Source organism: Ctenopharyngodon idella, chromosome 17, assembly GCF_019924925.1.
Source record: "Ctenopharyngodon idella isolate HZGC_01 chromosome 17, HZGC01, whole genome shotgun sequence".
Lineage (NCBI taxonomy): Eukaryota > Metazoa > Chordata > Actinopteri > Cypriniformes > Xenocyprididae > Ctenopharyngodon > Ctenopharyngodon idella.
Window position 1 is genome coordinate 29,795,657 of NC_067236.1, and position 12,936 is coordinate 29,808,592.

The 12,936-nt window shown below is 38.7% G+C and overlaps 1 protein-coding gene across 6 annotated transcripts in view; it reads right to left on the minus strand.

Moving 5' to 3' along the window:
- Positions 1-1,081: 1,081 nt before the first annotated feature.
- Positions 1,082-12,936, minus strand: part of numb (NUMB endocytic adaptor protein) — a 71,396-nt gene continuing 59,541 nt past the window's right edge. For 4 of the 6 annotated variants that reach the window (XM_051867720.1, XM_051867719.1, XM_051867717.1 and 1 more), the window contains 6 exons: positions 11,677-11,817; positions 10,105-10,309; positions 8,826-9,131; positions 7,573-7,716; positions 6,531-6,677; positions 1,082-3,109 (listed from right to left, as the gene is read on the minus strand). In XM_051867720.1, coding sequence (XP_051723680.1) covers positions 2,331-3,109; positions 6,531-6,677; positions 7,573-7,716; positions 8,826-9,131; positions 10,105-10,309; positions 11,677-11,817 — 1,722 coding nt within the window. In that variant the 3' untranslated portion in view covers positions 1,082-2,330. The remainder of the gene's footprint in view (positions 3,110-6,530; positions 6,678-7,572; positions 7,717-8,825; positions 9,132-10,104; positions 10,310-11,676; positions 11,818-12,936) is intronic. The other 2 variants (XM_051867722.1, XM_051867721.1) reach the window with 1 other exon arrangement.

Below are 12,936 nucleotides of genomic sequence, written 5' to 3' on the forward strand. Positions count from 1 at the left end.
GAAGCGCAACTGCACCAGTATCAAGTAAAATGCCAATGTCATCTCAACCGAAATGTAAAAAATAATAAAGTAAGTTAAATTTTGCATAAAATAAAATAATGCTGTTTTTTTTAATGCCGTGTCTTTTTTTTGGCAATTTAAAATCATTTGCAGAATATTAAGCATCACTGTAATGTGTCTAAATGTTTTATTTGCATGCATTTTCATTTAAACAACTTTTGTGTATTTTGCCTTACATTAAGTGAAAAACTTAAGACACCCGCAATGATTTCCTGAGGCATCTTCTGCGAAAGCTCTCTAAAAGGGGTTCAGAAAAGATGTGTTGAACATCTCACTTATTATTCAAACACCTGATAAAGAATTAGACACTTAAAGTATGTGTCCTCCAGAAAGGCCAATACCAGTTTAGCCAAATTCAAATATAATGACTTTTTTTTTATTCTTTGAGATATTTGAATACTAGACAGTAAATTTGTACAAAGTAGATTAGTAGCAGTAAATAGATATTTACCCAGCAATCTCTTTAAAATGATTTTAAAATTATTTTAAAAGCTGCCGAAAGTACCAGATCCCACATAAGCATGTCTGCTTGGACAATAATTTACACCTGAATAATATGGAAAGAATTTAATAGTCAATGAACTGAAAATACAGTGATACACAATAGAAAATAAGATAATTATTCAGACTTGTCATACTTGACCAATTAGAGAAAATCATGCCATTAAGTCACACCCTTTATTCATTTCATATAAACTGGAAATGGGAGGGACTTGACTAACAGTCCCTTTCCCAAATGACGTACTTGATGTCACTGTGTGTGTGCAGGTAAAATATATTAATTCATAGCATAGAATAATTCATAAACCAGTATTTTTTTGTCCAACTTTCGACACCTGTGGATGAAGTTTCAGAAAGCGGCAGTATCTCTTTTGCCTGCCTTGAGCAAGCACATGCAGGTCATGTGCCAAACATCTTACGATGATGTTTATTTAGAATCTTCAGTTGCAAAACAATGTTCACAGATACAAGAATACACAGCAAATCATGAAACTTGTGGAACAGAAGCACACAAAACCGCTTTCCTCTACCACCAACATTTTATTCAATCTTTTAGATTAAATTTTTCGTAAAGAATTGGAATAATACAATGCAATACTTACAAAATGGAATCAAAACCTAAAAACAGGACCAATCATCTTCATGTCTGATAAAACTAAAGGGTTGATGGGACTGCGTGAAAAGCAGAGAACAAAAAAAAAAAAATTCACTGCAATCATTTTAGAGTTGGAACCACAGGTCATTTCAAGACAGTGAACATCATAGCTCACTAATGCCACAGACCGATGACACATCGACCATAGGTGGCCAAATGATCAATTAGTACAGTGCTTGTGCTAAAAATTAATGATATCTCTTCTTAACGAAAAAAAAAAGATAAAAGATGACACTTTCAATAGTGTTAAAATTCATTAAAAATGTGCTAAAAAATTATAATGATATGTAGGCAATAGAAATCAAAGTACTGATACTATAGTACAAAAAAATAAGGTTAAAATGACAGCATGAAAGACAGATAACATTGTCTGGGACCTGTTTGATTTAAAGGTCCTCAGACCCAGCCTGGGTCCAATTTCATTATCTACAACATCCAATCTATGCATGGTGGCCAGAAGACTAAAACCGAATAGATGAGATGAAAACCATCCCTTCACGCCTATATATATATATGCTCTTTTCCTGTATGCACACAAAATAAGCCTGCACCTTTGGAAAGATTATTTACAGCTCTTCAGTTAAATTTCAAAGCTATTTAAAATATACTTAATGCATAAAAATAAAGATTTTGGCATTCTCTTGCTTCTTCCTCTTCTGATTGCGAAGTTCTTCAAGAACCTCGTGAACCCGGAAGGTCTGAAGTGCCTCGTCCTTCTGGTAGGGAGCAGTCATCCAGCCTGCTAGGGGGCGCTGTGAGACGGGTTAGTCTGGGTAGAGGGAGTACTGAATAATATGGGGTCACATCAGAGCATCTAAAGAATCCTTTGACCATCATCTTGCCACTCTAATTCATTTTGGACACAAATGTGGCATTAACGCCTGACATTGTACTCGCTGTGTTTTTGGGGGGCACCTTCATCAACCCCCTAGTCTCCATTTGTTCATGTCACGAGCAAAAACCAAACATGGACGAACAGACAAAGAAATTGAAAGACAGAGATATGGAGCTGAAGTGGTTTTCGGGGTCGTTCACTCTATAGTTGTCTCTCCATTAATGTCCATCGCGTTGCCCTTCAACGTCGCTTTGTGACTCTTGGCCACACCGTGTGTCTTTAGAGTTGGATTTCAAATGTCTTGTGGAGCTCGCTGGAGAAGGGGTTTGTGGGCGAAGGAGCTGTGCGTTGCTGTGAGCGGCTCTCCAGTGCGGCCCACTGGGCCTCGAAGGCATCAGCTTGATGCTGCACTGCCATAGGCTGCGCAGGTGACGACGCAGCAGCCCAGCTGTTAGCCCCGTTAAAAGCGGCATTGCCTTTGGGTGGCTGCAATGCTGTGGCGTTTGACACCGGAGGTAGGAATGGTTTGCCGAAGGGGCTGCACACGGCCTGGGTGTCAAACTGGCCCGGTGGCGGTGTGGAGAACGGTGAAGACTGAAGCTGCGTCTGGGGAACTGGAACGGGTACCGGGATGGGCTGAGTTTGCGTGGCGGAACCGAACACGTTGGCCACCATCTGTGAAGGTGTGATGCCCACCACCGGAAAGCCTGGCTGCACGAACGGGATCCCGTTGGACACTGGGAAGGATGCTGGTGCCTGAGCGTGGAATGCCGGCTGGCGTGGGGGTACTGCAGGGACCACAGATGGAGGGATGAAGGGTGCCGAAGGGGCGGGTGCCATAGGAATGGGCACCGGGGCAGGGAAGGACTGCTGAGCGGGAGGCGTGTTGGTTCTTACGCTGGCGGCGGGTTGGTGGGCACGGACAGATTTGGACACCTCCTCCAGCCAGCGATCGGCTTCTGATGGTGTACGTTTGTGAGAGGAGGCAGGTGTAGAAAGAGTTGTGCTGACTGCAGGTAGGGCTCCCACGGCATGTGCGGGATTTGGCCACTCGCTCCCTACAGGAAAAAAACAAGAAGAATTTTTGTTAAGCATGCTGCTAGGTTTTTACAGTTTAAAAGGTTCTCTCACTAGGGTTCCACTTCCAGAAATAATCAATTCTTACATTCCTAGGCATTTGAAATCAAGAGCTGCCTTCCAGGGAATCAAGTCCTCAAAAGAGCGTTGCTCAATGCAACAGCAGCTAACAAATCAAAACTTGGACGCACAAGTAATAGGCTTGTAGCCATGATATTGAACAACAATACCTTGACATGTGACTTATTTACTAATTTTTATTTGAGGAATTCTGTTTATAATATTGAGTTTGTACTTACTGGCCCTGCAATGCTAATTGATTTAAATAAATACGTCTACATTGGCTAACATTCATTAACTGAATGCTTAAGTTTAATGTACAATTATCATAATGCAAGCACAGTGCATGTATAAGACCTATATTTAACGGCATTCAGTATGGGATTTGACTCAGATTAAATGTTAATGAAATTAGTTTGTGGTGCACATCCCTAACCTGAACCAGCCAATTGACCCTTCGCAAAGACCCGCCCCCCTTAGTTACTGTTGCTTTGTCCGACAAGCCATGGCGCTGTCACGCCACACAGAGTGAAAAATACATTGCGGAGCAAAGAGGACACTGACAACACGTCAACAGACAAGACAGAGCAGGTTACTTATGGAATTAAACAAAGTCCCAGCTTTCAAATTGTGTAATTTTTTAAGAAATTGGAACAATAAAAAAGGTTTTGTGGCTCTTTGTCGTGACAGATCGCTGTAGTACCTCAGCTCAAGCGGCTCGTGAACAGATCATCTCTTCCTACTAGTTAATTTATAGCATCAAATAAACCATGAATGAACATGAGAAGGAATGTTGTTTCAAATGCGGAAAGACGTCTGTACACACCATTTTTCAAGTTTCAAGTCCACCGAGGTTAATCTTCTAACTCCTGACTGCTTTGTTAAACAAAATGGCGTTATGATTGGTTAGATCGCTTGTCAATCAAACTCCCGGCGAAGGGTCAATTAAGGGTTTCAAGATTACTTGAAAACAACAACAAGGTGTGTTGGAGCAGTTTTGGAACTGAGGCACATTCTATTTGATCATAAGTGCTTTGCGAAGTGGACTTCACAGGGTATTCCGCCATCTTACTGAAGTCTGCAGCCCTTCTGGAGCAGGGTTGGCTACCTTGGCCCAGAAGGAACCTAACACTGCACATTTTGTATCACTACGTCCAAAATCTCATACTGTCTGAATAAGTACTACATTTGAATTTACATTGCAACCCTTCAAAAAAATATGTTCTATATGGATGAATATGGGTAGTAGGAATGAAATTCAGACGTACAACATCCGCCATGTTGTTACTGTCACGTGACCTACCAGCGGCAATGCTTCGCTGCCATTCATAAATCCTCTCCTGTGGCCTCATGGGATAGTAAAGTGTCCTGGGATAGTTCAGAATCCCGGCTGAAGTAGTAGGTCATCTGGGACTTTGACAACTTTTTTCGAATACTATGTATTCGGACATAGCTCACATGTTTTTCGACGTAAATGTACTCGTCCTCTCCTTATTTGTAGCGATTTTTTGGGATCGCAACACAAGGGTATCCAATCCTGCTCCTGGAGGGCAACCTTCCAGCAGAGTTAGCTCCAGCCCTAATTAAACACCAGCTAATCAGCTAACCTGAACCAGGTAATCAAGGTCTTTATGATCACGAAACATTTCCAGATGTGTTGGAGCTAAACTCTGAACTAAATGTTTGCCATCCAAGAGCAGGGTTGGATACCCTGGACGTAAGGCAACCAAGCACATATATTTATGGTATCATAGCTTGTAACTTGACTGTTCTTTGCTTAGTTAAGGTTATTATTGTTTATTATATCACAGCTCTCTGGAATACTTGATTCAGATTGGCCAGTCACCAATCCAGGTCAAGCCTGAATCTTGAATCTTTCATACCTCCCATATCACATTGTGGACTCGCTCTCGCTTGATTCAGGGAAACGCAACTGCTGCCATCTTGCGTATTCTGTTATATTTATCGATTGCATTGAAAATGAAATCGGAGGACTTCAGTATTACGTAATGGTGCAACGAAAGACTGCCTCCGCAGAATCAAATCGACACCTACACCATCATCACGTCTTTGGCCCTGCCCACTGGCGGCTTAGTGAGACTGACAGGAAAGAGAAGAAATTGTTGAATAAAGTCATTATTTTTGTTTTGTTTTTGCACACAAAAAGTATTTTCGTCGCTTCATAACATTAAGGTTGAACCACTGCAGTCACATGGACTATTTTAACGATGTCTTTACTACTTCTCTGGACCTTGAATGGGGTAATTTTGTTGCTTTCTGTGGGAGATAAAAAACCTCTTGGATTTCATCAAAAATATCTTCATTTGTGTTCCAAAGATGAACGGAGGTCTTGCGTGTTTGTAACAACATTCGGGTGAGTAATTAATGACAGAAATTTCATTTTTGGGTAAACTAATCCTTTAAGACTGATTCAAGTCAAAAAGTCTAAAATACATTTAGGTGGTACTTTTTTAAACATATCTCTGGTTAAAAACTATTTACATTTAAAACTGTGCAGTCCAGTAAAATAGAGTAGAATCTCTGTGTTGTCATCTCTGAATTACAATTCCAACATGACTCTATATACAAAACTCTATATATTTCACCCTATATTCTGATATAATCAATCATTCATTTTCAACATCAGACTGTGACCATGACAGACTGCTCAAATGCAACTATAGTTAGCAGCTAAAATTAGGGCTGCAACAATAAATCCATGCTTCTCAATTCGTGGATCGATTCTGAGATTTTCCATATGCATCGAGATTCTCTCTTGAATCGATTCTGAGTTTAGTTTTTAACAGCAGATGGTGCTTTAGGCTAGTCCTTAACTGCACACTCAAATGCTCACGAAGAAGAGCGCTCCTGCGTTCGGCTGAGTCTGAGAATGTACCTGCACCTCAGAATGCTTTTATGATGCAAGATTAATGTAAACAGCCCATTGCAAACACCCTTTTAATTCGCTTCAACCTTTTCGAACTTTATGAATGATTATTTATAGAAGGTTCAAGTGGTGTGTGTAAAGGAATTGGAAGCAAGCAGAGTATGGCTGTTTCTAAAGCAAGCAGTGCCATCTGCTGTTAAAAACTAAGCCCAAAATCGTTTCGAGAGAGAATCGCGATGCATTCGGAAAATCTCAGAATCGATTCAGAATCATTTCTCGATTAGCGATGCATCGATTTATTTTCCCAGTCCCAGCTAAAATTACAAATTGCATGCACACATTTCATCTCATGCAATTTTGAAATGAGAGTAAGCAACAGCAGCTCACAGTACAACCTTACATTGTAAAACAAAATGAGTTTCTCAGCACCTATTCTGCATGCCCAAATGTCTTACCTATATGTGCTGTAGTGGGGGCTGTGTTTGGGGTCTTGGCCCAGGGGTTAGTCTCTCGGACAGGCAGCGGGGGCGGCAGCACAGGGGAGTTAGCTGCAGCAGTTACAGTGACACTAGGCGGCGGGAAGGCAGGAACTGCACCGTTGACTACAGCAGCAGACAGGACGTGTAGATTAGAGACAGAGCCGGACAGAAGCAAGAGTGCTAACACTCAGGCATGTGCGCGCACACACACACACACACACACACACACACACACACACACACACACACACACACACATTAGGGGTTAAAAAGACTAGATTAGTTCTGCCACTAGCCAAGGTGTTGGGTCTGTATTGACTAGCCTTAGATTACATGAGCTTGTTGTATATATGGTGCAACAATTCCTCTGTCCTCAAACTGCGCAACACAAGCTTTGTATTAGTAATGGAGATGGCTGACTAATTTACTAGCTAGTATTAGGTGAGTTTATCTACACACACACACACACACACACACACACACAAAAGGGTACTTTTGTACAGAAAGGACACTTAAAACGTGACACCACAGACAGACTACAGACATTTATAATGTTACAAAAGATTTTGAAACAAAACTTTCTATTTTCTAAAAATGTATCAGGGTTTTCACAAAAATATTAAACTGTTTTCAACATTAAGCAGCAAATCATCATATTAGAATGATTTCTGAAGGATCATATGACACTGAAGACTGGATGATGCTGAAAATTCAGCTTTGATCACAGGAATAAATTACATTTTAAAAATATATTTTAAAAGAAAACAGTTATATTAAACTGTAATAATATCTCTATATTTTTGTGTATTATTAACAAGACGCTCTGATTTTTTTTTTTCTTTTAAAGGACAAGTTGCATGTTTAGATTCATTCCCTTTAAACAGGCAGGTAGATGCTGCACAGTTATTTACATAAGGTAAACAATGACCAGCAGACTAGTTAATTGCAAAAATTGGGAAGCCGTAACACAAACATACACACGTTTCTAAAATACTGAGAGTGTGAGAGTAGAGCTGACCTGGAGCAGAGGGCGACTGTGGTGAGGAGGTGGGTTTGGGCATCGGTGCTGAGGAGAACGGGTCCTCTGGAGGCCCACTGAAGGTGGATGTAATCTGTGTGCACAGAGAGCTGATGCTGTCGCCCTCACCCTCCACCTCCGGCACTGACAAACACACAGGACAATATTCACTATCTACATTCACTACCACTGCCTTGAAGGCAACAAAACTTTACTGTTAGGGTTTTAGAAACAATGAGAGAAGGACGTCCAATATTGTAGTGCTGAGTTGAAAATATTGATTTGTCAATTTTAATCAATTCTCATTTTGATGAACCGATATCGATTCTTAAATCCCAAGAATCAATCTTTTAGTCTACGCTCGCTGTTTTCAGTTGATGAATGGCCAAATCTTCACTAAACATTATTTGTAGTGCGCCTCCCATCCAATAATCACAATAAGCTTTATGGTCTGCTTTGTTACTTTTGATATGAAACAAAGTCTCAGCTTTCAAATTCTGTCAATTTTATTATGAAAATCAAACAAATACCATTTTGGCGCTGTTTAATGTCATAACAGATCGCTGTAGCTCCTCAGTTGAAGCGGTACGTGAACCTATTATATCTAGTTATAGCACTAAATAAACATGAATGAACATCAGAAGGTATGTTGAAAGAAACAGTGCAACTTACTGAAATGAATCCTGTCTTATGTAATTATTTCCCTCAAAAGCCATTCAATGTCCATAAACTCGTTAGTCAGCTAGAAAAAAATTACTCTAGAGAGGATCATTTTGCTAAATATATGCACTATATTACATATTCATGATATTTTTACTTAACCTGTTCAATATTTAATTTATGTTTGAATAAATCTGTTTTTATGACAGCCACTGTTTAAATGTTTATATTTAAAAAAAAACAAATTTGGCATTAAAAAGCTTTTATAATAATGTTATTATTATAAAAACTGCCAATTTAACTGCTTTTATACAAATCAGTTGTTAATATAATAGTAATGTACCAACTGACAGGGTTCCCTTTATAGCTTACAGCATTAGTTGAGAGAGAATTTTTTCCTTGAGGAAAATTGAGGAACTTTACCTGATATATATCAAAATGAATCGATATTGAATTGAATAGAATTGCAAGCTTGTGAATTGTGAAATTTGTGTCAATGCCCAGCCCTACAATATAGATATATAGAGATACAAGAAAGAGAAGACCAATCAATTCAATTTGCAAATCTGGAAAGGTGAAAATCAGATCCTCACCAGTGTTTTTGATGGGGAAGTCAGACTTGCGCTGCATGGTGGATGGCAGCTCGTTCATGCGCAGTGACATCTGTCGTTTGAAGGGAGAGGTTTTCTGACTGAGCGCTGGGAAGCCCCGGAACGAGCCCTGACGAGCAAGTGCCTCCACGGGGGCGTGGCGTCGAGGGATGGCATGAGGATTGGCTTCCTGAGGGGCCAGTGTGGCCATGGGCAGAGGAGGGGAGGACGACGAGCCATTAGGTCCAGCGGGGTTGACCACAGGGTTGGATGCGCTGACAGAAGAGCTGCCCAACACACCCTCAGAGTCTGATGAGAGAGGAAGGGTTAGGTGCCGATGACACCGCTACACTACTGTTTAAAAGTTTGGGGTCAGTAAGATTTTTTCAATCTTTTTGAGAGACGTCTTCTGCTCACAAAGGCTGCATTAATTTTTTTCAGTACAATAAAAACAGGAATATTGTGACATATTATTACAATATAATATAACTGTTTTCTACTTGAAAATATTGTAAAATGTCATTTATTCCTGTGATCAAAGCTGAATTTTTAGCATCATTACTCCAGTCTTCAGTGTCACATGATCCTTCAGAAATCATTCTAACATGCTGATTTGCTGCTCAAGAAATTTAATACAAAATATACAACAATTTTCTATTGTATTATATTTTAAATTACATTTTAAAATATAATACAATAGAAAACAGTTCATTTTAAATAGTAATAATATTTCTCAATATTACTGTGTTTTACTGTAAATTTGATTACATAAATGCAGCCTTGGTAAGCAGACAAGCCTTCTATCCAAAACAAAAATAAAATCTTTTAACCCTCTGAGCCCCTTCATTTTTTGGTCACACTTGGTACCTTCACGGTCAAAATGTAAAAATTTTTCAGGAAAATTAATGTAATATATTGTTTGTTCAATAACATTTTTTGATTATTATTTAGAAATTTGAGGGGATTTTATGATACTATGCAATATTTAAACAATTTTTATGAGCTATTTTTCGGTTAAAAGTTATTTTTCAATAAATGCAATATTCAGATTAAAATAGAGTGAAGGCCTTTAACATATCTGAATTATGTCCATGATTTTTGTGTGTTCTCATAGCAAATGCGACAAAAGTCACCAAGTGCCATCCCATTCCGATGAAGCAAAAAATTCAAAATGTAAATTTTTTTGGTCAGTTCTGACCAAAGAGGCCCAGAGGGTATGGTAGTGTATAAAAAAAATTCTTAAACATATGTACATCCCATCCCTGAACCCTCTCATACACACCTTTCTTGCCATCCTGCAGTTGTCGCATCACCTCCTCTCGCTCCGCCTGCTCTGTTGCTGTGGTGACGCGGAAGGAGCCCTCCCGTGTGAAAGTGGTACGATTGGCATCGAAAGTGGCCGTGACCCCGCACTCTTTCTCCCTCTTCTGTTTGCGCTCCAGACACGCGGCAAACGCACAGCCCACCGCATGGCTCAGACGCTCCCCCTGATAACAACACCAGTCATCAGAAGCAAACCACACAAAGGTCTTTCTTCATATAAAACGAAGATTTGTGGGTTTAATCAAACTACATTATATTAGATTAGATTTATTGTTTTATATTAGAATTATAATATTATTAATCATAATTAATGAATTATACAAACATTATTAATTTTCACAGCATAAGTAAATCATATAGACCTATTTTATTATATGATTCTAAGTGTATGTATGTATGTATGTATGTACGTAGGTATATATATGTATATATATATGTGTGTGTGTGTATATATATATATATATATATATATATATATATATATATATACACATATACATACACACATACATACATCCAACGTAATATACAGTGCCGTTCAAAAGTTTGGGCCAATAATAATTTTGTTTTTGAAAGAAATGAATACTTTCATTCAGCAAAGGATGCATTAAATTGATCAAAAGTGACAGTAAAGACATTTATAATGTTAGAAAAGATTTATATTTCAAGTAAATGCTGTTCTTTAGAACTCTCTATTAATCTATCTCTCTATTAAACAGTTATTTTTAATTGTAATAATATTTCACAACATTACAGTTTTTACTGTATTTTTGATCAAATAATTGCATCCTTGGTGAGCAGAAGTGACTTTATGGTAGTATGTGATATTAATTAAGTAATGAGATCTGATCATTTTATTCCAGTTTTAATGCTGTATTCTAGTCTATATTGTTGTCAATGAAGTTTATTACACACATGGGCCCGGATTCACAGACAAGGCTTAGCCTAAGCCAGGCTTAGGCCTTAAATCAATTAGGATATTTAAATATCTCTGATAAGCATACACTTGAAAAAAACATTACAGGTATGCATCTTGAAACAAAACAATGGCAGTGACATATTTTAAGATATGTCAGTACAAGTTGCTTTCAGTTAAAACAGCTCAAACATGCATTTTAGTCTGGGAATAGGCTTAAGCCTTGTCTGTGAAACCGGAGGATGGTGTGTTTATTCTTGTAATTTTGACTTATTTATTTAGTATTTACATTTAATTTCATTTTATTTGTACTTTGCAATTATGATATTCATAAAATTCTGATATGATACGTAGCTGTTTTGACACAAATTGTAATCTTTCTAAAAAAAAAAAAAAAAAAAAAAAAAAAAAAAGACAACACAAAGACCACAATAGTTTGCGGTTCTCATGAAGTAAGATTATGTGCAATGAACAACACAAGATTATGTGATGTAGAACAATTAGATTTTTACTAGCTAGTAGACAAGTTGCATTTGCAAGATTTATATCTGCAAATATAATCTGTCCATGAGATTCGATCACTAGAGAGTGTTTGACAGGTATGAGAGCGCTCACTGAGTCTTTGACGGCCATGAAACAGTGGCAGATCCAGCGGCGTGTGGTCCCATCTCTGCAGATGTAGGAGAAGGCGTGCTCAAAGTTACGATCCGGTGCACAGAAGGAAACCTTCTCTATTGTCTGGTCTAGAATGAGATCCTGAGAACAAAACAGGCAAAATGCATGTCATTACAAATAACATTTATATTTTCACAAAAGAACAGTGTTTCAGGGCGTTTTCACACCTGACTCGTTTGGAGCGTTTGTTTCAGAACCTGGAGTGTTTTCTCCCTCAGGGTGTTTTCACACCTATAGATCGTTTTTTTTTGTTCCGAAACAGAGACTTAATTTGTTATAATGTTGCATTTTCTTTTTGGTTCTGTTTGCTTTCACAAGGCAACATTTCAAAGCGTACCAAAATGTTTTATACAAATCACATGCGAGTAAAACTGTCCTCTTATTGGCCAGAGTTTCCCCTGCGTCATCCATCAAGATGACTGACAAGTTCGCTCCATGAGCTTACTGTGGCATTATTTGTAACTGTCGAGACACGCAAACACTATACAAATGTAGCCGTCTTTCCAGATGTTAAATGATATACTACCTTTGTATTAATGCTGCGGTAAATTCAAGCGTGCTCTCTCTGGATCTCCCAGCACTGTCTAGTAAGCGAACTGTGTTGAGACCATATATGAATGTTATAATGCAGCTAGAGCAGGAATCAAGGCTTCATCGGCAACATTCTTGCACGGAGAAGCGCAATTACACTACATTTTAAGATGAAGTGGCGCTCTTTAGTTTTCAACTGCAGTAACTAATGTGCTCACTCACATAATAAAACACTGCTGCATTTTATTTAACACATTTTTATTTAACGATTGTCGTTTCACATATGCCTAAACGAACCACGCAAAGGGAGAAAACGCACCAGGTTCAGAAACAAACGCTCAGGTGTGAAAGCACCCTTAGTTTGGTTCATTTAGGTATATATGAACACGGCAATTGTGCTCGGATCCGCACCAAAACAATCGCTCTTGAGACCGCCTGAACGAGGTGGCCTCGGCCCGACTGAAAACAAACTCTGAAGCGGTTCGGTTGAGGTGAGAAAGCAATCCGACCCAACAGATCAACGAACCAAGTGCTATCATAATTCATAACAGGAAATGTGTTATATAAAAAGCAGCAGTGTCTGATTCTGTGAGTTTTTGTGGTTGAAATCCAAAGAGCACCTCTTCATCTGACTGCTATATATATAAAATTTTAAATGTAATGAAATAT